General features: G+C 49.4%; 1 protein-coding gene across 3 annotated transcripts in view; it reads left to right on the top strand.

The window, feature by feature from the left end:
• The window catches only part of Dac (dachshund family transcription factor), a 172,887-nt gene that overhangs the window by 97,481 nt on the left and 49,287 nt on the right, over positions 1-26,119 (top strand). For all 3 annotated transcript variants that reach the window (XM_070667189.1, XM_070667191.1, XM_070667190.1), the window contains exons 5-7: positions 10,086-10,162; positions 11,596-11,766; positions 14,545-14,772. In XM_070667189.1, coding sequence (XP_070523290.1) covers positions 10,086-10,162; positions 11,596-11,766; positions 14,545-14,772 — 476 coding nt within the window. The remainder of the gene's footprint in view (positions 1-10,085; positions 10,163-11,595; positions 11,767-14,544; positions 14,773-26,119) is intronic.

A 26,119-nucleotide genomic window follows, 5' to 3' on the forward strand; every position in this document is an offset into this window, starting at 1 on the left:
ATCCCGACCTACGCGGAAAGTAAGCGAGTCTGAGAAAGGATACGCGAATGTGTCGGATAGCTCGCGTCCCTTCGCGCCCTACGAGAGACCGCCGTCACCAAATTGTCGGCGGCCTAATGATAAATTGCGCCCCCGGCTCTACGGAAACGTTCTCCCCATTCCTCCGTGCGAGCGCGCGGGGAATCAAATTGCAATTTGTTATTTGTAATTCCGAGTGTCGCTTAATATACTCCCGGCGCGCCCGCCTGCCCTTCGCTCACTCGGCTGGCGAAAGGGTTAGAAATTAACCGTGGCTTGATGAGAAGGCGCGAAGGTGCGAGGCATGGAGGGTGCGAGTGTCATCTTGGTTTGCGCTAATAAACGGTGATTAAACGCGCATCCACCGCACTTTTATCGCGAGTCACGGACGTCGGAAGCTGCGACGCGTAAACAGAAGCTGTTGCTCCCCGATTGTCTCCGACGGCGATTCCAATCTCGTTCTCCGCCGCTATCTCTCCCCGCGCTCTTGAAACGATTTCTATCGAGGAATTGACATAGGGAGAGAATCGCCGGTTGAGTAGGCAAATATTCGATTTTGTCTATTCAATTTTCCAGAAAAATGACGCGGCCGCCATCCCAGAGCGCCGCCTCCCCCTTTCAGGCCAAATATTATCGCTGGGACTCGAATGTGTGGCAGGCGCGGGGGTTACGTAGGAAAAGAATAAGTTCGATCAGTCAGAGGGTGGCAGTTACCGTTTCGGTTATGGCTTTCGGAAGCGCCGTCGAATCCTATTCTTGCGCAAACCCGATAAGAGCCCTTTTACGCGTATATTTTCGCACACGCGTTTGCCCGCGGCCTACGCGCGCATCGAGCGAGATGAAAATGCTGCGGCTCGCGTATCGGTCGCTCGCATCAATCAGTTTCGCTTCGAAAATTTCTTTTGCAAATTACACAGAGATCTTTATAATAAATTTGATTGAATTAAAAATCTAATCGCGGAAAGAAAAATGAAACCGGCGATTATTTCAATGCATATTGTTATAAAAAATCGTCATGTGATTGATATTGAAAAATGATCTCGCAGGAAGATATCGGTTTCAGTGTTTGAAAAAGGGTTTTCGGTATCGGCAAGAACACTCTCTCCCTTTCCACATGCCTATCTCGCGGGGGACGAAAAAAAGTTCGTCGCGCGCGATCATCCCCATGACTCTCCATTTCTTTCTCACGATATATTTTTCTTGAATATACCGCGCGGGGAGCGAGGAGGCAAGCTGGCTGGCGGCGTTGGCGGTTGTTGCGGCGAAGGGGGGGTCGGTATCCGCGGAGTTTATTTGCGTTTTGCCTGCCGGCTGAGCACCGAGGCGTTCAGGGATGCCGGGGAGCGATCGAACGCGGAGACTTATCGCCGCCGAGCGGAGAATCGCGCGCTACGACAATCCCCGCGTCTCGCTCTCCGGGGTTTCGCCCGGGCCTCAGGGCGACGGTACGAAAAGGGGTAAATCGGAATGGAATTATTTATGTGCGTGCACGCGGTGCCCCACCTAATCGATAGCGTGTCGAAAGAGAATCGGCGTCCTCGTTCCCTCGATTTTCATCTTTTGGAATTAATAATTTAGTTTTATTTTATTTTATTTTTATTTTAGTTTAATTTTTTTTTTGTTGCATTTTGCGTAAATGTTGGGCGGATATTGGACTCTTCTCGAAATAAGAAAAATATATATTGTAACTAATACATCAACGCGGCGAATCTTATCAGCTCGAATCTTCTGTATATTGAAATGACGTAAGGCCGATGCCATTTCGTACAACGTAAATCCGAATAGCGGATAAGGCTTGGGGATATACAAGCTTTCGGACGCGCAGTACTTTGCGAAGGGTATCTAACTTTTTTTTTTTTCTTCCTTTTTTTTCCGCGCTGCGAGCAGAGTCCTCCCGTTACTTTCGCGCGAAAGTGGCACGAAAGCGGGTTGGGGCACGTAAAAAAAAACTTCACGAGGGACGGGAATTGGGGTAAAAACGCCCCGGCGATTCGGCGTGAAACCCCCACAGATTGACTCTATCCGAAACCGCGATAAGCCCCATCGCGCTCTATCTCCTTTTCTCTCTGCCTTTTCCCCGACCTGTCGTCTATACGTATCTTTTTTTTTTTTGCGACGAGAAGGAGTCCCGTAACGACCATCGATAGCCCGTAATCGAACGATCCGCCACGGTTCTTCCATTGCTGGAAAGTGATTTTTATTTTCCACTGATTCTAATTTATATCAGCCGTTACAGGCGACGTCGGCGGGACGCGTCGCGACGCGTACGCGGCCAAGATCTGCAGGCTCGCATATTGCACGCGTGTCGTGGTCGGGTTCAGAGGGGTTGGTCCGCGGTTATCTCTCCGTTACGCGTTGGCAGGCATATGCCCTCGATGCCGCCCGCCAACAGAGCGGGGGATGCGGCCGGGCGGGGTGCGTGGGTCATAATTTTCAGATTTATGTACAAATGTTTCTCGCGCGCGCTTTTCTCATGGGGCAGATGCCTATCGTAAAGTCTCGCAGAGAATTGAAAAATGTTCTCGAGGCTTTCTTCACGCGGGCGATGATGGAGCGCGGGGTGGATCAGCCGCCGCGAAAAGAGCCGCCCTTTCATATCCGCAGAACGGCGGAAGGGCAGATGAGGAGAGAAAAAAAAAAGGACGAAGCGATCGGCTCCTCGACGTCGCCGGTGGCTGCGCGTCTTTTTCCCCGAGCGACGCGGGTAGAGAAACGAACGAATCGGGTAACGATCGTAGTTTCGCGATTGGCGTTCTCTCATTTCCACGGCTAGTATTTTACGAGAGATCATAAAAGCGGCGAAGTATAAAAAGCGGTTCGTTAAAATACAAATTGGCCATGTTGCGCGTTGCTTAAGCCACTCGTACGTACACAGACGCGTGCGCGCACACACATACGTCCGGCGGCGAACAACGAGGTACATTCCTCGAGAATCGGGCGGGTCCGTTTCATAATTCAGACCCTTTCTAGGCACCCCTACTTCGCGTACCCCCCCTGAACGTCATTTCTGATGTATGACGCATAGTACCGGTGCACTCAAAGTGCTATCTGTTAACGAGCTCCTCTACTCGGGGCTTGTCTTACGCATTACACTTTATTACGGAAACCTAATATCTTCTCCGCTGACGCTATCGCTCTGTCCAGTCGTTTGTACAGTACATTAAATATTAACAGGAGATAATGTTACGTAAGAATACCATTCCGTTGTTTCGACTGCCTTCGTCGTCGGCCTCTTTCGCAACCAACAAACGCAGCCGAGTCCTCGTGATTCTTTCGCTCTTCTAGAATTTTATGCATTTTGCAAAAAATCACAATTAATCTCCATGCGTGCGGTGCGCCGCATATACGCGCGATATCGCTGATCTTTCCAGCGGCAAGTTTATGAAGCCTGATTATAGATTTTCGAATACACGCCAGTCGTTTTGTTGCTGCCTGACACCGGCCGGGCTCCTTATCTCGCGTGTAGGAGCACGTGTAAACGACCGCTGGGTGCGTACACGCGAGGACGAGTGGCCCCGCGAAGCTTGCGTGGGTCACGTTTAACGAAAGAGATAACATCGTCTCGCGCCCCATCGTCCCCATCCCTCCATTTTCATTTTGACTGCTGGCGTTTCGACACTCGCGAACACCCTTCGAATTCTCCGTGGACCAACGGCAGGAGAGATCGTTTACGAAAATAATCACCCTTTGCATTTTTTTGTGACAGCAAGTATCAGTCAGGTTCCCAACATTCTCGCGCTCAGTTTATACTTGCGTATGTAACGCGAAACGAACGAGCGTACCCACGAGGGAGCGTCGCGGTCGTTAGGTCCTTTCGGCAGAATAGTCTTCCACGGAGCGAATTAACAAGACTCCCGAAATCCGAGGCGAAACGGTCCGAGAGCCGTTTGGCTAAACAGCCGGTTATCTCGTCGCTTAATCAGCATTGTCTCCTTAGCACCCCCCGGAACGCACGGGTCGGACGTTCTCCGGCGTCGGCCGGGAAAGCGCGCCGAAGACGGTGCATGCCCCCGAGGAAACAATTTAGCTCAATCAACATTTCCAAGCGAATCTCAGGCGCCGTCTAATTAAACCGCTGTCCCGCGCGAGGATAAAGTCGGAGGTTATCGCCGCCGTCGTATCTGATCCTCCCCTTCGGCTTAATCCAACTGCGTTTCCCAGCTCGAGGTCGCGCGAAGGGATGGCGGGGGGTTACGCGTATATCGCGGGGGAGGAGGGGGGAAGGGGGGGTGTCGCTCGCGTGAACGTGAACGTATCTTTCTGCGTATATACGCGCACCCGAGACGAATGGAGGAACTCGGGGAGAGTCTCATTTCCTGTCCGCGGGGGTCTCGCAAGGGATACATAATTAGCCCGGAACGAAAGGAGGGAGCCGCCGCCAATCTTCCTCTCCTTCCTTTCACTGCGAGATGCTGCGCTCATCGATTTCTCGAAATAACGCCGACTCTTGGCGGAAACGTACCCCGGGCCTTGTACGTCGTCGGCAATCAATTGTCGCGAGGCTTGAGCTGCTCATTGTTACTTCGTCCCGAGCGACCGCGCCTATTTTGGCGATCGGAAGATCGACCCGTGGACCCCCTCAGCTGTGAGAACGCCGTGATTTCCGGCGTGCAAACCGGCGCGGGATTGCGCGTCAAAGTCAATCGCGAGACGCGCGCCGGTAAATTAATCTCAATCGTCGGCGGGCTCCGTGTCATTTATCATGACTCGTTACGAGCGCGAAGGCGCGAGGGCGAATACACGCGGATTGATATGGAGTTGGCCACGGTAGCCTGTGTACGATTGCGTCGTGGCCGCCGCTCGGGTCTATCAGTCAAAACGACGAGGGTCTCGAGGGCTAATTTAAAAAGAGTGCGGAGGGGCGCACTCGAAATGAGCGACGTGCAAAAATGTGCCGAGTGTCGTGCGTCATTTTTTCCCTCATTTTTTTTTTTTTTTTTTTAATCTCGGGATTAAAAGAGACGTTCTCGTATTTCTACAATCGGCGTACAGTTCCTACACATTCTCGGAAGTGCAACGGGAGTAACTTGATGCAGCCGTATCCGACGCGAAAATGCCGATATGATGTTTATGGATTTTGCAGCCCGCTCTTGTTGCCGAATACCGGCGATTATTTTCCGATAGACAAATTCCGCAGCGGGAAGTGTTTATTAGAGATGCATTCGGCGTTTATTCAATACCGCTGGCGTGCTACATGAATATCGTACGGATGCTACTGTTGAGGTACGGACGGCCTGTTCGCAGGGAGGGGGAGGGAGGAGAAAAAAAAAATTTTTTTTTCCCTGTTTCGGGTCAAGGAATCCGCTGAAACTTTTTGATGAATACGTAAAGCGTTGTTTACGAACGAGATGAATATTGATCGTGTATTTGCGTGAAATTAACGGCCGCGCGATTACGTGCCGCGACGACGACTCCGTATTTGATTCCGAAATAGAGCCAAAGAAAGCTAAAGATCGACGGAGGAGGATCAAACGTTTTATTTCGCCCTATTGACGTTCGAAGAATGTCGAGCATCCGCTGATTGAATCCGAGGAAAAAGGGCTTTCCACGGACTACGCATGGGTTTGATAAATGTTGTCCGTCTCTTGCGATATGCCGGATAATATCTGTAAGGATCCGGCGGGGAACACGGAGGCCGCCCTTTTCGTCCGGCGCACAAGCGTCGTTTGTAATTCGAGTCCGCTCGCCCTTCGCGCGAAGGAAACTTCGGCGCTTGTATCACGTTGACGGGAAATCTCCCGAAATAATTTATGACGCCGCTGCATTCTCGAATTAAGTATTTCATTTTTTATTTTTTTTTTATTTTTTCCCCGTTCCTACGTTCGGTCGAATTAGATCGCGTTCCTCGTCGAACCGACACGCGCTGTGGGCTCAAGGTGTTTTCTCTGACTTCCAGCGGAATATTTAACAGGGTTAAATTTTTACATTCTCAAATAAAGTATTAATTTTTATATATTAAATAAGTATTAATTTGGAATACTAAATTTTTTTTTCTTTTTTAAATTATTTTAATTTTAATTTATTAATTTTCTTACGTTAATTTTATCTGCATTGCGTTTTCATGAAATCAATGAGCGTCTTGACGCTCGAGATACTCTTAACCGCAGGACAACAAAATTCAGATTTCAGCGTCTAATTGTAATTTGCACAATTACTAATGTGGCACTTGAGATAGAACCTGGCGAATGCAGCGAGCGAGAGAAAGTCCTTTCGAGCTCGCGTTGCGTCTGCAACGAGGACACTCGTTACGAGAGTCGCGGCACCCCTTTCGCCTCAAATGTCACGACACTAAGGGCGGAATTTTCGCTCCCAGACTCCGGCAGAAGCAGCGCGTACTCTGGATCGCGTTACGACCCTCCTCGCGGATCCGGGTCGTTTGTTATTTCGACTCGCTCGAGACGTCCGCGAGAAGGCGACCCTTGCAGACGCGCGCGGTTCTCTTCGAAGTATTAATTTCACATGCGGGATTAATGAACAGCGAAGCGTCACGTTTTTTTTTCTTTTTTTTTTTTTTTAATCCGAGCCAACTGTTTAAACTCCGACACTTCGTTACCGAATTACTTCATCGCATCTCCTGAGAATTTATCGCATGTAAAGTAGCCTGGAATTTTTTTGTTCACCGGAGCGATTAAAATTTTCATTTCAATCAGCGGCCCTAAAATATTTTCGTCTCGCTCGTCAGGTAGTTATGAATGTAATAGTGCGCCCCGATCGGGATTACGACGTTCGGGGTTACCCCGTTACTCGATAACGGGATAAACACGCGGATAATTGGGGATTCGCGATTTAGGGTAGAGAATAAAAAAAAAAAAAAAAAAAACACGGGGAGAAAAAAATGTTTACACGCCGCGACATGCGACGCGGCGCGTCGCGATAAAAATTCATCGGCGTATGTGAATGCTGGAACGCCGATGGCACGTGCATCGTTTATTAAAAAAGCTGTTGGACAGCCGCCGCGGATCGAAGAGCGCGGGGACATACCGCCGCCATTTTATAGAGGCCCTTTGTCGTGTCGAAATTACAATTGCTATCGTCATTATCGGATGCGTTATGCGCACGATGCGTTTGGTGGACGCGGAAATCCCACCCCCATTGTTTGTCGCGCGTCCCGTTTTGATCGAAAACGTCAAAGCGCCCGAAAAAACATACGTCTCCCCGGAATGCCGATCGGAAAAATATAACGGAGAGGCTGGGGTTTCCGGGGGGGGGGGAGGAAAAAGGGTGACGAAAGAGGGAAGGGACGCTAACAGAAAACAGAGGATGCATTATCGAACTGCACAGCTTCCGCTGTGAGGATTAGCGAAGATCCGACCTTGCGACACGATCCAGAATTCTTTAATCCGTCTCTCGGCCTTAGAAAACCTCGCCGCCCCCTAATGAACTCCCCGCTGCTGCGGCGGTCGTTTGCGAGCGAGGATCCCCGCGGAGTCCGTCATTACTGACTCAAAATTACAGACGTAGAAGAAAGGCGCTTTCGTTTTCGGCGCGGCCTGACGGCCGCGTCGGCGCGCGATCGTAATTGTTTATCGATGAATTAATAATCGTAACGACACGCGGCCGAATTTAATATGAACGCGCGGTCGAGCTCTTTCCTGGTTATTGAAGCTGTAATTTCGACTAGCGGATACGGCTGGTCGTTATTCGCCGTCGAGAAAACGGCTGTTCGCGAGGCAGAGCCGAGGTAGGGCCGCGATCACTAATTATTCGCGTATCGTGGAGATCCGTGAGAGCACGGGGGCCGTATTACGCGCGCATAATGAAACCCGTATTAACGTATTCGTGAGCGTGCGGGCGTACGGGCGAATACGCACAGTGTCGTAACCGTAGACGTGTAGACGCGAGGAGCGCCGCGACGCTGGGCGTAATATTCGACTAATTACAAATTTAATAACCCCGAGTTCGCGCTGCCGGTTATTGCAGGGCCCGCGACGCCGAGATAAATCGACTCCGCGTTCTCGCGCGTCTCCTTCACCCTTTTTCCAACTCCCCCTCCCTCCCGGTCTTTACTTGCCTTTGCAAATTATCGACAACTCTGTCGAAAGGGACGCGCGGATCGCGAAGGAGCGAGGCCGAGTTATGCCAACGGTCGTCTCCGCGTCTTAATGGACTCGTATTACCAATTAAAATTTAATTATCATCGAAATTAATTCGTTACAATGCTCGAACGTCCGACGGCGATGTCTCGAGCCTACTATTGTGCCCGATGGAAGCCCTTTTTTCTCTCCCCGCCGTTTCAGGTACATCGCGATTTTAATATTCGCGCTAGCCATTTCGATCGCGAGGACCGAAGATAACTCGGGGTCTCCTTCCAGTCGGAGAATCTTTACATTCTGCGGCTTGTGAGGTGCGCATAAAGGCGCTCTCCGTTTCCCTTAACGCCGCCGTAACTTATCGCCCGTAGACACAGTATTTCTCTCCGGCTCTTTGAAAGCATTTTCTCATTAAAAAATTAAGGGTGGAGAGGAGACTCGAGGCGGAGGACGAAAGGAACGGTTGCAAAGGGATGAGCGAGAGCGAGGGGGGCACCGAGTCCGCGGTGTAGAAACGTGGGTTCTGAGACAGGAGGGTTTTGCGGCGACGAGCGGGGGAGGGAGAAAATCGGGTGGACGGAGGGGTCGGTAAGTGCTCTGCGGCTCCCAGATGCGCCCAATATTATGTTTAATGATATTAACTTCTTACTTAATGGTCCGCGGTTCGATTCGAGGTGCGAAAGAGTCGCCCTAGTCTCCCCTCCTCTCCCGCGAACCGCAACTTCGAACCGGAAAAAGTATACCTCGGGGAATAATTTGGCGAGAGGAGTGGAAAAAAAAAATGGAAAAGTTGAGATAAATGTACACTAAGAGAAAAGTACAGTTACTTTTGGACTTGGCTATAATTTTACAATATTTCTAACGATAAATGTAATCGACATTATTACATTTATAATTAACTCAACCGCGTTTATCGTCATAAAATTATGGTTGGAACTACGTAACTGTATTTTTCTCTCGGTATAAAAAAAAAAAGAGAGAGGAGAAGTGGATGTGGCGTGATGAAAGTATCTAATCACTTGAGGAACAAGTTCTCTCGCATTTTTAATATCTTCCGCGTCTTTCTCAAGTCCTCCCGAAATAAATCCACAGCTACGATGACCACCGCCATAAACTCCATGATAAAAGTCACGGCATCGGCGAGCGCGGTCCCCCTTTTTTGCGGCAACGCCGGCGAGGGTCGTTCTCGCCCTCAACTCTTTACGCGCGATTAAAGAATCTGTCCCCCGGCCGAAGTGCTTGTACCGCGAAGCTTTTGCCGCGCGAGTTTATTTTCACTCTTTGTCGGATAATGTTGTAGAAAATGTTCAACTGCAAACTCTTTCATTTCCATGTATTCGTTTTAGACGTAAGAAATTTTACGCGATAAATTTTTATTTCTATTCGCTTTACGCGGCCCGGCGATTAGATGACGGCGGCATCGGGTCCAAAATCTTAACGATTTCGGATAAGCCGTGATGGAACCCGAGGGCACGAGTGCCAAACAATATAAAGCTAAGATTAAAAGTTTCTCTTGGCGCGGGAACGAAAAACTGCGGCGCTGCATTTACGAGCCTCGTAAACTGAGATCCTCGGGTGGGGAAAAAAAAAAAAAAATTAAAATTAAATGTGAAAATGGAGTCTTACATTTCCTAATCTAGGAATTTGATTTTTATTTGCTTTATAATTTTTTTTTTTTTCTCTCTTTACAAGGAAATGTCTAACAAATTTGATTAAATTTTACGAGAAATGGTCTTGCGAGTTTGATTAAATTTATTACTGCCGGCGAGAGGCGCGTGACTCTTCCTCGGCGGTGGGTTAAACAAATGCGAGATGCGTGTCGCGACGGACAAGGCGATTAAGGACGATAATGCGCGGTGTACAGTGATACGACCGTCGCGGTGTGAGACCGGTACTTATCTTCCTACGCGGATCCCTTGCCCAGCGACTAGAATAATTATTTAATTAATACCCTGCGTCCACCTCCGCGAGCCCGGCCGATTTAAATCCCCCAGATTAATACGAAACCTTTCTTTTCTCTCTTCTTCTTTGTTGCAGGCTTCGCGAGGAGAGAGGCGATGCCGAGAGAGCGCTGGCTTTGGACCACAAACCCAGGGACCTCAGCTCGCACAATGGTAAGGCTACACAAATGCGTATGACTCCCTTACCTCCAATGCAATCATACGTTAAAAGATTAAAAAACCCTACGATAAACTATCGATAAAAATAACGCGTTGTTCGTTAATGTAATTTCAATCGTCAACTTAATAAAATAATTGCTTGGTACTTTTACATTAAATATTAACCAATCAATTAATCTACATATAAAATAAATTAGTAAAAAAATTCTTGTTCGATTTTAAAAGAGATTCTTCATTCTCGCGGGAACGCCGTGAGTCTTGGTTATTACTAGTTTCTAATGCCGTTTCTTGTATTCTCGGGCGCTGTAGCGGCCGTCACGTGGATTAAGTATGTAACGCGAGATCCTTAATCGCTAGGGTTCCCTCGGGGGAACACGGCCGATCGGCGCTCGAAGTCAAGCGGCGCAGAAAGATTTTTAACCGCGACACGACGCGGCGGCCCAAGAGTCCCGGGCGTACTCGTTCTTTTCTGTATTTCTACCTTTTCGTTCCCGCCGTCCAGAGGAACGGACGTTTAGGATCCCGGAGATTAAGCCCGATATCGGGTTACGTCCCAACCGCGGCCCTACATCTTCCTCTGATTCCCTATAATATTATAATCCGTCTGATGGGGGCCTTTATCCTCCGCGACGGGCCCACCGTCGCATTTCGACTTCCACCTTTCTACCTTTTTCGCATTTTTCGACCTGTCGAACGTGGATCGATCGCGTACTTAATTCGCGGCCGCAATTACAACCGCGTGACGCCGAGGGAGGCCTGCCGACCGTTGTGGAGCTCGGCCGGCGTTCCCAGCCACGGGCGTGGAGGTCAATTTAAACGTAAAAGACGTGCGATTCATTAGGTCGAGCCGGGGAAGAGCCGAGGAAACCGCGACCCTTTCCCTTCCAAGCGAGCTACACGACGCGTACGTGTGTGAAACGACCGAGACGCGGCTCCCTATCGTCCGCGCGCGAGGAGCTCCGCACCGAACACTCGTGAGATCACGAGTGGCCCGGAGCAATGCGTCAGCGCCGACGACCGTTGCCCAAACAGTATCTATCTATGTCAGGATTAAAATACTGGGATATCAAATACGCGCGCTCGCGCGCCTGGCCGGCCGGGGCGAGGAAAAAGGGAAAGAGGCGTCCAAGGGGGAAGGGAGGGAGAGGGGGGCGAGGGCGGACGGTCCGCTTGTTCTCGTCTAAACGGGGGATGCACGGGCGGTAAATAAAATCCATCAACTTGTCAGCCCGGTCAATGGACGGCGCTTCTCGTTCTTCGTAACCGAACCGTGCCGCGGGAAAGATTGACGCCGTTCGCCGGCGTTATCCGCGCCGAGTGGTACACGACTGCGATATCAATCCGACCCCCGATATACATCACGCGCGCATGGAGATGCGGTTTGCGCCTCCCGGATGGATCGCGTCTTTAATCGATTGCGTTTTCAGGCTCCTCTAACGGCCACAGCCCCGTGCTTAACCTTTCGAAGACGGCGGGAAGCGGAAGCGTCGGCGAACAGTCCGGAAGCGAGGCCGGCGCGTCGCACCGTTCGCAAGACGACGAAGAGGAGGATGACAATCTGTCGGAGGACCTCGAGGACGACAATGAGAAGGACGAAGGTACGTGATGCGCGATGACGGCACGACAGCTCGCGTATCTCCGATCCAGCGATCGTCCCTCGAAAGGGATCGTTCGTGCGTGGCGATCAATTAAAAGCGAGCGATAAAGCGCGTTCCTTTAACATTCGTCGAATATGTCGAAAGGATGATTTTGATTCGGAGACGAGGGAACGGAGAAAAAAAGATTCGTGAAATAATTATATCGATTTTGCCGGACACGCCGCGTTTAAAGACGAGTTCTTCTAGACGACTGGCGGGTCAGGGCCTCTCATCCATCATCTCTACCGAGAGAGCGCGAGGGACGCTTCGGGGATTTGTCTTCCATCGCGCTCTGAGAAGCGAGTCGCAGCGGTTGCCAAGTCGCGATGCACCTTTAAATATATTTAACCATCTCGTGCCAAGAGAAATTAATAAAAAATGTACAATTGTTGCCTTTTAATTTTTTATAATTTAATTAATTTATCGAACGTGTCGCGCGTTCCGAGACGTCGAAGTCTCGCCTTTTGTCGACGAATTTCCGAAACGTGCGTCGTCCAGCGCAAGAAGCGTCACTGTCGGAGCAAAGCGCGATCATTAGACTTGTATCTTCAGTATTTAGTTTCATTTTTCTAATGAAAGATGGATCGAGAGATCGAATCGCCGTCTGATCTTCGCGCCGCCGTCCTGCCCGACCTTGTTCCGGCGTTCCGGACTCATCGGAGCGTCATAATCGTTTCTGATTTCTAATCTTCCCGACCATTGTCACGCCGGCACGTTAATTGGCCCGGCCAATTAATGAGGCTCGCAGGCCCGCTCGTGAAATCGCGTCCACGCAGAGATCGGTTTTGCGTTACGAATGCGTTTCTCACGAAAAAGAGAAAGGACGCTGCGCTCGATCATCGCGCGTTGTCTCAATTAATTTCGTCTCTTTTGGCCTCCGCGATTCAATGCACCAGGGGTCCGAGAGAGCTGCGCGAAGGGAAGCGTCACGGGAAGCCGCACGAGTGATTTACGGGCGATCTCGACCCGGGCGACGACCGAGTCCTAAGAATTCGTGGAAATTGCAAAATTATCGCACCGGCACGGGCTGGTTGGAAAAAACGCCGAGGACCGCAAGTTTCGGAGGCCCCCGCATGTACCCATCAATTAGTATGGCCCGTAAATCTGACGGGGTGCACGAGTTAGACATATAAATTCCGGATACGCGGGGAGAGATTCAAATCCGTGGTCTCGCAGCGTGTCGTATGCAGGTACACTTCGCTCACGATGCACACGGGTGATCGAAGTAGAACCGCCGATTTCGTGGGAGTGTACACGCTCGTGGAATGCAGTTCTGATTTAATGAGACGCGCCGCTATCTTCTCATCTCTTTCTCGGAATCGGATTTGCTGCGATCCGCGGTCAATTTCGCGCCGAACGGTTCCCGCGAAGTTCATTTCGATCGTTCTTAACTATCGCGCTTACTCGCCTCGTCGGAAGATTTTTTTTTTTAAGTCTAAATTACGCCTACTGTAAATGTACGCATTTTTCTGTAGAGACTCGAGAAGTCGCGGAACGAGCTCGCGTGGTCTCTCGCGGGCAAGGAGATTTGAAGTGAACGGCGACTCATTCCGATAATTGTAATGGCCTCACGGTGGAAAGATATAAGCGAACGGCGGAAAGAAAGAAGAGTCGGAATTTTAGGCGAGCGCGAGGTGGCCGGAGAAAACGAAGGGCGATATGTGTTCTCTCTATCAAAAGGTGCCGGTACCGGAGGTGCGCCAGGCACTAAATCGGCCAATGGCAATAAGTAACCGATTGCTCGTAGTGGCCGTTGTAGGTGCGCGCAGATAATTAAAAGACGATACAATAAACCACGTATCGCTGGCCGTAAAGCAGCTCGGGCCCCGCGGTGTGGGCCGGGTACCGCGAGCGATCACTTAAGCCTGGAACCCACGCAGACATCTTGTCTCACCGCCACTCTCCGAGGCCCCGCGGCAATAACCATAAGGCATCCTTTATTCCGGCGATCCGACCGGATTCCTCCCGCCGATCTTCGGGGGGGACCCGGCGACCACGTGGTCGCCGGGTCCCTCCGCAGCACGACGGAATATCACGCGTGTCAATACGTTTCGGGCGGAACGCGCTTCCAAGAAGTGTCAGCTCGGGGTGGTCCACTCGACTCGTCTTCTCGATTATCGAAGAGACGAACGGCGCACCATTGGCGATTTAGCGTTGCGAGCTCAAGAGATTGATTTCGAACACTTTCAGCGAGATTATTTTATTTTATTTTTTTTTCGACAGATACGCAATTCGTTCGTTAAAAATATCAATGTTACGAGCGGCGAGAATTATTATTCCTAGGCCGTCGATGTGTTCGTGTCCAGCCGTGTACTTGACGGCAAGATGACGAACAGCCGGGCGGCCGAGACGCGGCTAATCGTCCAGGAACGCCGTGTAGCGTTTAATTCGTAGAATTTAATTCGCCGGCGTTGACATTAAATTAAAAAGTGGCGAAGGGTAACAAGTAGTCGTCGCAAGATTACGACTGCGAGACACGCACGCACGTTGTATGAATCCCGTTCGCCTCTCGTATACTTCGGACGTTGTTCGACGTTCGTTCCCGCGAATTTATCATTGACATTATGCTTTTGACAACGGCGGCGTGGCCAAAAAAACGTCTCGATGTAAAATCAGCGTATTGCAAAATAAACGGCGCGTTTAATTATCTTCTGACTTTACGTTTCTCTTTGTCTGTCTTTATTCTTTTCGTCGCGAGAGATTTCTCGAGCGAGAAAGTAACGTGAAAACTGCTTTCAGATATGTCGGACGTGCCGGAAAATTTGCCGATGCCGGCGCCGGGCTCGGAGAGTCCTCCGCAGGCCCTCAACTACTCGCAAATAGCCTCGGCGGCGGTCGCTGTGTCTCAGAGCGCCCAGGATCCCTCGGTCTCGAGTACGGAGACCCTGCTGAGGAATATCCAGGGCCTACTCAAGGTCGCGGCCGACAACGCGAGGCAGCAGGAGAGGCAAATCAACTACGAGAAAGGTCAGTGGCGGGGCTTTCTTAAGACACTTGAGGGCGCTCTCCACAATTTCATTATCTCCCAGCTCTCCCGGAGCCACATTAAGAGGCATTAGTCCCTGTCCCGGTCGACGAGACCCCGGCTACTCCTCCCCCGTGCCCTCATCTTTCCTCTCGCTCTCTATCGAGCCTCATCTACTCGCCTCCTCCTCGCCGCCTCAATCTTCGCGCTCGGCTTACCTGCGCCGCGTTAAGACCGCGGATACGCGAAATGAGAATGAGAATAGTCGGGGAGAGCTGGACATCCGCGAGCACGAGACTTGTGGAGTGAAGGGCACGATGGGCGCCGCGTACAAATAGCGCGCATCTCGTTTTTTATCCCGACGTTAATTTCAGAGCGCACCTCGCCGACGTTTTTCCCCACGCTTTCAATTTCCATGCGCTAAGCCGAGGCGCAACAGCGAGTGTTTACAGCGTATTATCATCGGGAGGATTTTCTTATCGATGCCGTGCCGCGCCGAGCGAGCTGGCGTCGCGTAAGACGCGTGAAATATTTCGCGCAAGAAGCAGCGCGATCCTCGCCGGCGTGAAATATCGTTCGCAAAAACGCTGTCCGCCGACGTGTTGGGACAAGATTTAAGTGTCGCCGTGGCCGTAGATAGAGTTTGCACCGTGGATTGGTCCGCGATGAATGTAGCCGTGGCCCATTAAGAACGAGTCGGCGCGCCTCGAGATGACGTGCAGCATACGACTTCTTTCTCATTAACGCGCGTGATAAATCGGCCGGCGTTATTATTAAATATGCTCGTCGCCAGATCTCAGAACGCCGGGGAAAAAGGGGGTGAAAGGGAGGAGGGTCGGTGTATACGAAATCGTTTCTCACGGTGTCGAAGTCGGGATCGGGATGGACTTAATTTACCAGACGACGTGAGTCGTTAGAGATTTTATTAAAAGCTAGACATTGCAACGCTTCACGCGCGTTATTCACTCCTACTTCTTTTACGTTAAAGAAAAACCGTTTTACATTTTAATAATTTTTGGCGAAAAGGATGTGCGTATCTCGCACGATATTTTAAGCGCCTCTTGTTCGTTCGAACGTAATTTAAATGTACGCTGGAATATTATTTGTATTAATTTTTTTATTTTTTAATGATTACGGAAACTGTAAGCAATTTATTAAATCGACGAATACCGTCAAGTATTTACGCGCGAAAAAATAACAGTAATTAAATTTTACAAATTAATAAAAATTAAGCTGTTATTTACTTTCCCAGCACAAAGTAAACCAAACGAAAGAATTAAATCGGCGAAGCGAAAAACAGTAGCGATCGGGCAACAATGAAATGTCTACATCTCCTTTTTAAATGGGGACTAGAAGAAACCATGCGTGCACTATTTTTTAAGGAACCGCAATTACGAACTACGATAAAAAAAATCATGCGACTTACCAATCTGCATGAGCTTCAGCGGAGTTGTAAAGTTCTGCCGGTGACTGTAACATAAAAAGGAAAATATTAATGTAGACATGCCAATTAGTTAATAAAATTAATTTAAAAAAAATTAAAGGTTTTCTTTTAATAAGATTTTATTAAAGAAATTAATGCTTACCTAAAAGTTGCTCCGCCGATGCAGGATGCCCGTCCCGGGCCTGCTCCTCCTCTCAGTTTGTGTGTCGAGTCATCCTTCCGCGCACAAGTCACTCGCGAACACCCCGATCGTGATTTTACAATCGCGAAAATTATTGATTACTTCCGCGCGTTCCTGTCCGGCACTCGCGTTTAGAAGAAAGCCAAAAAAATACGTCCGAACTTTGCGGAACTCCCGGAACGACCGACGAACCGGCTGCGGTTCGTATAATTAATAATATCGGCGGTGACGACACTTTCATTAACAGCAATGAATGTAGCTGCGTTGATCTGTAACAAAAAAAAATATATAATTTAATAAACGGCAACAATAGCTAATCCATGCGTAACACCGATTTTTTTAATAGGGATCTGTCGAGTGTCGTCATGATTTGATTGATATACAGGTTGATTTCAGCCAAACGATCGCAATTCTTCGGTGTAATATTGGAAAATCAAGTAATAAAATAAAAAATAAAAAAAGAAATAAATAAAAAAATACTCTCATACAAAATCCAGTTCTTAAAGCAATCATCCAATTTTGCTCGTAAATTATTGTCGATCGACTGTATCCGCTTCTGTTATAACAACATGCCACCATCGATTATTATCGAGGTCTCACATTCGCGTCGCTCGATACCGATTTACTCCTCGCTCACACACACACTCAGTTGAAATCCTGAATATAAACCGTTTAAAGTATAATATAAATTGAGCATTGCAGGAAATTTATTAAATATTTCTCTTCGAGTATGCATTTTATTTTTTTGAAATTATAATTATACGAATTAAAACGGCAACATTTTACGAGCGAAAAAGTTATGCTAGTAAGATGTTATGATATTTATGCGGGATTATTAGTAGCCGCCGTGTGCAGATCAGTTTTAAGATTCCCAAATCGGGTCGCAAGGGTCTGACGGAGACGCGCCGTGTCCTCGGTGAGACCAAGGGCTCTCTATTCCTCTCTTTCTCGGTGTACGAGCGTCCCTTATCTGCGTTTTCGCGGGTTTTAAGTGGCGGATCCCCATAAACGCGCCGCGATCCGATATCCAGCCGCGTTCGAGTGCCGGCGTCGCGCGTTCTCTCGGGCGGCGCGTTTAATAAATTCCGAACGAAACGTAGCTCCGGGACTTTAATTACCCATTAGGCGATACAAAGTGTCATTTTCAGGGCCGTTAACTAATGCGTTTTGCCGGCCCTAACGTTAGGAATGTCGGGCACCGCGGCGGCGGCAACGACGACGGCGGTGCTTAAGCGACTCTTCGCGATCGCATGCAACTCGCCGGAGATGGTTCGATTCTCGAAGCCGGGAGAGGTCCTGCAAAAAGAAAGCGACGACGCTTCCCATGGTCGATGCCTCTCCCTCGCCGCCACCCTCGCGACACGGCAACTTAACGAATGGTTCCCCACGACCGTGCCTACCTCGCGCACGAGCACGATCCACTTGCATAATTCGTACTTTCCTTTCAGTGCGCTCCTCTCGAGCGCGTCCCCGCTTAACGATATCGTCCGGCGTGAGTTTCCGTTAACGCGAGCGAGCAATATCGAAATATGTCGGACTAACGAAATAAAAGTATATTTTTATTTTTTTTTTATTATTCTAATAATGTTAATAAATTATTATACTAGTGAGTATTAACGTCGCCTCGATAAAGGCTGCTCTGATTCTTTTCATATATTTCACCCGAGTAGTCCGTAGTTCATTCATCGAGCACCGGCAACGATCGGTATCGCAGCCGAGAGGTCGGTTTCCTTTCAGTTTCGCAATTCCTTCATCGGACCGGCGGTCTCGCGGATTTTAATAAGAAGCGACGCGTTCGGTCGAGCGGCCGAGGTGCCGCCAACTCGCAAGCGTCTCGCGCGTGAATGTTAACGAGTTCATTTGGCGCGCGTTGCGACGTTAAGCTCAAAATACGCGGCGTGGCAGTTATTGCCGGGTCGGCTTAGCGGATTCTGGGCGCGCGAAGATCTCCATGCGAGGCGATCGACAGGCCAGGAAAAACGAAAGAAGAAGGTGGAGGATAAAGGGCGCTGCGGTATAGGGAAAGGAAAGGAAAAAAAAGAGAGAAAAAAAAAATAGAGAGTGGCGGCAGTCAACGACAACGACGACGAGCACCACGACTACGGCGACGAGAGGGACGGGAGCGTGAAGGAAGTAGTCGGAAAGAGAGTAAGAGAGGCCCGATTTAATACTCGAGCGAGCCAGCAGCTCGTTTTACACCAGATGGTTTTACATACGGCCGCTATCGTGTTACGAGCCCTTCCAGCTCCGGGTGCATCCGTATCTTCGCCGTCGGCGCGAGATCCGTGCGCCTTGGCGCACACGCACACGCGTGCACCGCGTTCTCGGTTTTAAGCCAATCCGCCCGGGACGCCCTCGACGCGGAATATTATCGATATTATTCGTCTTTGTCAGACGAGACTCTAGCGCGACCGGCACTGAGGGCTGCCTCGAACCTGCAGAACTCGAGGCTCGTCGCCACTGCAGCCCTAAAAAGAGAGCGAGAGCCGGCACAAAGATCAGCCGGCTTTATTTCTTTATTTACTCCTCGGCATCGCGGCTCGAGTTTCATAAACGCGTCAATAGGTCGTAAGATGTATCGTGGATTATTACGGCAAGTGCAAGTCTTTCGAGAGCGCGATTTATCGTTAAGAGAAAGTCTCAGGCGAAAGAAATAATTTTAATAGTCTCACTTTTATTTAACAAAAATATTCTTAATTATCGTCAGCAAACATTTGCTAATTACGCATGTGAATAGGCGTGCACGCATCCTCGAGAAAGCAGCATTTCGGTAAAAAAAAAAAAAAAAAAAAAAAAACACCACCTATCTTTTCCGTCTGTCTTTCTTTACTCTCTCATTATCGCCGGTAAGTAACGTGCCGCACGAAGGACAATATGAACCCGAGAGATCCTGGCCGACGAGGAGCCAGCGAGCGCGCAACGGCGAGGCTGCTATCTCCGATTCTTGGCGAGATAAGGGGAGCGTAGGAGCCGCCACGGCGAGGGACAACGGCGAGGATTATGCGCGGTGCACCGTGGTGTCTGGCGTGCGGGCCTCACGAGGCCCGCCCGGCTAGAGGCTCCTCGGGCGCGGAATATAAAGAGGGGATTGAGTTGTAGCCGCGAGTGGAGGATCTTATGTAGATTCCTTGTAGATCGTGCACCCGATTCGATCGCGATCGGCCCTGTGTGCCCGGTACCGGGTTAATTAAAATTGTAGGAGCCCCAACGTCTCTTTCATTCCTCCGTCCCTCCTCCCTCCTCACCTCTCCGTGAAACTCTCCTGCTCTCCGTCTCTCCCCCTTTCTCTCTTTTTCTCTCTCTTTGTTCGCTCTACTCTCCGCCACTTTCCTTAACGCCGCGAGCAACGTATCTCCGCTTTCTTTGTATCTCGCGGCGTCTTCTTTTTCTCTTCTCTTACCCGCCCTTCTTGCCCCTTATTGCAGTCGCCCGGCAACGCGGCGACCGCATCCCGCTACGTAAACTCCTGCGATTTTCGGAGGCGCTGCTTGGGAGGCTGCTCACGCGAAATCCCATTACCGCGCGCGACGATGCGGCACGACGAGGGAGCGAAGCGTGGTACTCGCGGCTCGTCGAAGTAGGTGTTTCGCGTTGCGAATGAAACGCGAATCATCGCCGCCGCTGTCCGCTGATACATAGAGATACAAACGAGACGAGATCGTTTCCCGCGCTGATCGCCAAGGCGTGGAATCGCGATTGGCACCCATTACAGTCACGCAAGCGGTGTCGTCGATCACGAGTCTCCCGATCATCGGTGTCGCTTCGAAGGTTGCCGGTGGTGCACTCGCGGTAACTTTAAGTTAAAACATCGGGATGCTGCGGGGAAACGCGTCTTGCGCTTTCGAAACCGCGAATACGTGTCGGATAAAACGTCATTTGCGAAGGACCTCTCTTTCTCTCTATCTTCTTCTTTCCGACTGGCGTAAATATTTCGCAGGGCAAACAGAAACCCTGATACAAACGTCGCGAGCGTCGTCCACCTACCGTGGAAGTTCCAATACGCCGATGGTGGTTGCCTGCTCTCCGCTTGCGGTTGAATGCAGACTGATTGATTTATGCTTAACCCTGCCAACCGGCGACCCTCCTCGTCTTCTTCCGCGCGCGCGGTGAGATAGGCTAGCTTGACCGAGGCTATCTCTATATCGCCCGGCGAGCAGCCATTATCGCGCAAACTATGTACGCACACGTGTATCGGCGGCAACGCTTATTTTTTATTTTTTTTCTCCTCCCTTCTTCGTGTACCCTCTTTATTTTCCACCTTCTCGTTCTCCGCCTTATCTCACGCGTAAATCGATAAGCGATCGGGCACTCGTTCGCCCTTGCTTTTGTACTCTGCGAAATTAATTAATTAATTAATTAATTAAATTTGAATCTTTTTCTCATCTATTCCGCGTGACTGTTGCGCGAAATAGCTGTACGATAAACCCAAAAATCTTCATTTCGCGTCTCGGCGGCTTTTTATTGCCCCCGACTGTTTGCTTTAATTAGCGACAGCCGAAAGAGAGAGGGAGGAAGGAGGAGGTATTGTCTTAGATTTAATTAAGAATGGAATCGGTTTATTGACCTCCGGACCGGTCAAACGACGATGCGTCTCCGGGAATCGTTATGTGGTGGCGCTTGGCAATAAATAGCTGGCACTTTTATTGCCTCGCGAAGAGGGCGAAAGGAGCTCGGGCGTTCTTCTCGCAGGTAGAAGGTGGAACAAAAGAGGCGCACGCCGCACGGTAAACAGTTTAGTTTTCAAATTTTAAACGCCACGACGGAGCGCAGGAGATGCTCCCGAAAGAGAGGCCGAGAGGAGCAGGACGGAGGAACGACGGAAGAAGGCAAAAGCCGGGCCTCTCTACGCCATTAAATATTTTCCACACGATGTATGTACAATATTACGTGTAACATAGGTGTATGTTTACACGCATATCCGAGAGGAGCGCACGGTGCCAGACCAGAACAACTTCCTCTGCATACATCAATTACGCCTCTCGCGGTTCCCATTATTAGCCGCCTATAATTTATTACTTTCCACCTTAATAAGCATAATAATTCCCATACTGTTCTTCGTGCCGCCTCGTATAGCCGGCACGATGATGATGGCGGTCGCTCACTCTTTTTCTCCCTCTTTCTCCTCCTCCCCTCACATTGTACGTGTACGTGTGCATCCTATTTGCGAGAGGAGGCTGCGAGTGTGTTCGCGCGGCGCATCTACGCCGGGCCCGACCTCTGACCCAGAAACAATCGTTAAGGTAGCGCATTGGGGCTGGCATGCCCGGACCACAGATATTTAATTACCTTTGGAGCGGAACCGAGCCCGGAGATCCTTACCGGGACGACCGCGGCCGCTGAACGGTCGTCCGACTGGGGAAAACGATAATTGCAAAAAACTGCCTGGCGGAATCGCAACTTTCGGTGCCTCGTATCTGCGTTCTGCATGCGCTTTACTGGCTTACGTGATAACGGAAGGACACGGGCTTCTTGTCACATCCGAGCGACTTATTCGTGTACGTTCTTTAGGTACGCCTTCTTCCTTTTTTTTCTGTCCGAGAACTATCAGCGTAATCACCCTTTCAGAACAAGCGACACAGCCTCTGCATCTGTGCTTATTATATCTTGAAAATTCAGCCTTAGCATTTTTTTTTTTTTTTTTTTAATAAACCGTCGAGAAATGCTTTATTTTTAATTGTAAAATATATTATGAAATTCTTGTTCTTTTTGTTTTGTATTAATATTTTACTTATCGCAATTTTGTTTTACGAAATTATCTATATTTTTACGATTTTTTTTTTGTGATCACGCTTTTACGGAAAGTAATTGTCTTTAACATGAAACTCTTCCTGGTGACTTTCAATGCTTCGACTTTTTCGCGACTTCGAGCGCCGTCCGAGCAGCATCCAGAAAGGAGGGGCATCTCTAATGAGACCTCTCGGGCCGTTGTTCTCGTTTGCGAGGAAACGCGTAGCCGGACGCGCGCTCGCATAATATCCGCAGGATGCGTGAGAAGCGTACGCGAAGGACGTACGGAGGTAAAGAACTTTAAAAATCGCCAAGACAATACGATGTCGTCGCGAACATCTCTCCCACCTGGGCTAGCCGAGGAACACCGGTGGATTGTCAATTAAAGAAAGCACCAACGGGAGGAAGCCTGTATTCCCAGCATAAGGCACCAGGGCAAAAGAGAAAAAAAAAAAAAAAAAAATCGAGGAAGAATGAAAAGGGCGAGAGGGAAAAACAAACGGCCTGCGGTTTGCGAGAGAGATGCGCCGCGAGCGAGCACCAAACGAGCATCGGGAGAGATGCGGAAGGTTTCGGAGAGAGAGATGGTGAAGAAACGAGCGAAAAGAATTTCACGAGAAAGGGGCCCTCGCGGTGTCGAGAAGGCTAATAAATTATGCCTAACACGGGAAACAACTGGTTGATTATTTATTTAACAATAAAAGAAGCCCGCGGCTGCTTCTTCCCGCTGGCGTGCAAATAAGCCTCGCGTCGTCTGCAATCGTTTCGCCACAAATCTGTTTCTTCAAAAGAGAAGTACCGTTTTAAATCGTATTCTTTCCGGAGTGAAGACAGTCCATGATGAAGTAACAATAAATTTTAATATTTTCGCGTGAGTCCAAGCGCTTTTACGAAAAGTCACCGGGCGTTTTCTCGATTCTCTTCGATCTCGGAACGAGATTTTGAGATAAAAATTGCTTTGCGCAATAAAAAAAAATAAAAAATAAATAACTAAAAGAATTTGTGGTACGCAACGATAAACTTCACGACGTTCTCACTCGGCGGGCGGTGTCGCTTAAATCCCGGACTTAACGATCGCGAAGAGACATCGATCTCGGCACTCGTCGGCCACCTCGTACCGCGCGAACGCTTCGGAATTAAGCAACAAAATGATCGTTCGTGCACGGAAAGCGGCTGAGAGAAGATTTTTCGCGGAGAGAGATCTCTGTCCCGGGTGATTTCGCATCGACGACGATTATAAACTGAAAATTTACGGCACTTTGCGATCCGCGAAGAGAACTAACGCGTCAGAGTTCCCTTACTTTGTAGCTTATTCGCGACTCCGTTTCACTGTAACTTTATTGCCCTCGCTCTGTACAAGTGTCATCGGGAGAGCGAAAAAAAGAAAGAGACAAAAAGAGCAGCCCGGTTCGCCCTCACGCGCCTGCTCTTCTCCGAAATCGCCCTGATAGCGCGTGATAATGATCGAAATTAATTACGCTCCCGGCGTAATTTCAGCGTAATTCCGGCGTCGCGCGGACGCACGCACGCACGCATCGCGTATTATCGCAATTTTTGTACGTATTTCCGTACACGATTGAAGGACGCTGATGTCGCCACGGGATTCACCGCGATGATGCAAATTAACCCAACCGCGTTTTCCGCGGAATTAAATTAAAACCACTTCCGGATTGGGCTCGCGCCGATGATAAGATCGCCGTCGACGGGCGGAAGGAAAAGGGATATTAATTACGAAGGAAACGACGTCGCGGTATCGAATCGAAATAAAACGCGAGAAGGAAGCGGGCTCGAGCGGAATAAAAAAAAATGAGGAGCCTGACCTACCGCAGCTTTAACTACCGTTCAATTATACAGTTTGCTTTCGAGTCGTCGCGCGGGCGAATAAAGCGTGTAATTTACCGGCAATAAAAGGGCAGTAGTGACGGCCGCGCGCGAGAGAAACGCGACGGGGTGGGGAAGGTACGCCGCGTGTGTCGTTAACGACGTCGTTTATTGCCGCGGATATTTTGTTGCGACTCGACGAAGCGACAAAGCGTCTCGATTCGCGGCGGAATCGCGCCTAGAGAAAAGCGAGGCGGCTCGGACGCGCGTTTTACTGCTCCGCCGGGTTTCGATAAAGGTACAATATAAGGGAACCGAAGAAGAGGGAAGAAGCGGAGAAGAAGAGGGACGAGGAGAGAACGAGCTCTCGGGCTAAACTTCGTTTTAACGCTATCGCGAGAATGTCGCCGCTTGCTTTTTCTTTTTTTTTTTCCCCTGCGCTCTGTGACGCGATAATTGGATTTCGAAATGACGCCCCGGCGCCCTCTCGTCAGGTAATGCGTATAATCGTGGATAATGCGCGCGATAATCCGCACCTACGACGCTAATTTTCTTGCGTGACATCGGCGGTAGGATTAGACGAAGAGGCGCGGACTTAAGTGCGACGAGCGCGCAACGGGGAGCGATCGCTCGCGTGCACCAGCTCGCGCCGTCTTCCTCTTCTTGCCTAATCTCGCTTTATCGCCGCGTCGATCTACGTGTTTAATTATTAATTTGCTAATTGAGCGGTTGCGCTTCACGTTAGGCGAGCTGTATCGGTATCATCTCTTCAGTGAAGTCGAGCGCCGTTTACTCGAATCGTCACGCGGTGCGCAGCTCACATATGTGTTGATACATCGGGAGAAGAAAGAAAGAAAAGAAAAAAAAAAAAGAGGAAGTGCACACAACTTCCGACAGTGTCGTGTTCATAAAGATGGTATCGGCGCGTAGGTGCCGAGCCACACGGTGATGTCTTATTACATTGGGCGGTTATTTACGATCGCACCGCGGAAAGAGAGGTAAGGCGCGGAACGAGACGAAAAAAGTGCCGGCTGTCGAGAGTCGAATCGCTCTGACGCTCTCGGCACGCGATGTCTTTCTATTTGAAAAGGAGACGTGGTGATTTCATTGTTTTTTGATTGCTACCGCTATTCCGCGATGTCAATTAATTTTTTTTTATTATTTGGACCCCACTTTATGCCGTGAGAGTTAATGTCCAGCTTGACTTTTATTTATTCATTTTTTTTTTGTGAATTTTAATTACTGCTATTTTTCCGCATCGTTATACCTACGAGTAGTTTCCGTAATTATTTTGAAGAAGTTACAATAATATAATATAAAATATTATAAAATAAAATAAAAAGAAAAAGAGAAAGGAAGAGCAAGGAGGCGTGTTTTTATTCGGATACTATTTAAAAACGACTGAACGTACTTCCGGTCAATCTTCGATTTTCCGAGGCTTTCTAAACCGCGATTGCATTTATAACAAAAATAAATGATGAAGAAATACGGGCCGCAGCTAAATGTCACCGATGTAATTGGCGAACGCGATGGAATTAATAACGCGCGCGCGGGGTCGCAATATAATTTCAAATTACACCTGCGCGTACGGGGGCAGACCCGGCGCCACGTGGTGAGTCCACGGCTTTTTATTAACGCGTTTGGAGAACGCAGCGGCCTTTCCGACGTTTGTTTTTCTTCCGAGCAGTCCGTAACGAGCCGCCTCCTCCGGCGCGGCGACAATCTCAATGATAATTTTATACTCGGAATTATTACCCGGTCGTAATAAGCGGACGCTCGATTACAGCCGCGCCTCGCAGCGTGTCACCGGCATCGTCCAACGTCATATTCGCGCACGCTTGTGTGTGTCGCGTAGATAAAGATAGCCCGAGTAAATTCATTAGAACGATTTTTAATTACGGCCCCGAGTGACACGCGAATTGATTGGTCAGAAAACGGAAGGGAGAGCGACAGCTGTTTCTGTCTCTCAGAACGAAGAAGGTGGAAACGGGCTTCGTTTTTTACGACTCGCGCCGTTTTCGGCGCACGCGACACGAACGTTTAGATTAATAAACCAGAAGGATCGAGTGGAAGAAGCGTGTCCTGCCGCGCGCCGATTTGGGGCTTTATTCAAAAATCTTAGCTTATTAAGAGAGAGAGAGAGAGAGATAGAGAGAGAGAGAAAGGTGAAGGGGAG

The sequence above is a fragment of the Cardiocondyla obscurior genome, linkage group LG15, assembly GCF_019399895.1.
Source record: "Cardiocondyla obscurior isolate alpha-2009 linkage group LG15, Cobs3.1, whole genome shotgun sequence".
In the NCBI taxonomy this organism is placed as follows: domain Eukaryota; kingdom Metazoa; phylum Arthropoda; class Insecta; order Hymenoptera; family Formicidae; genus Cardiocondyla; species Cardiocondyla obscurior.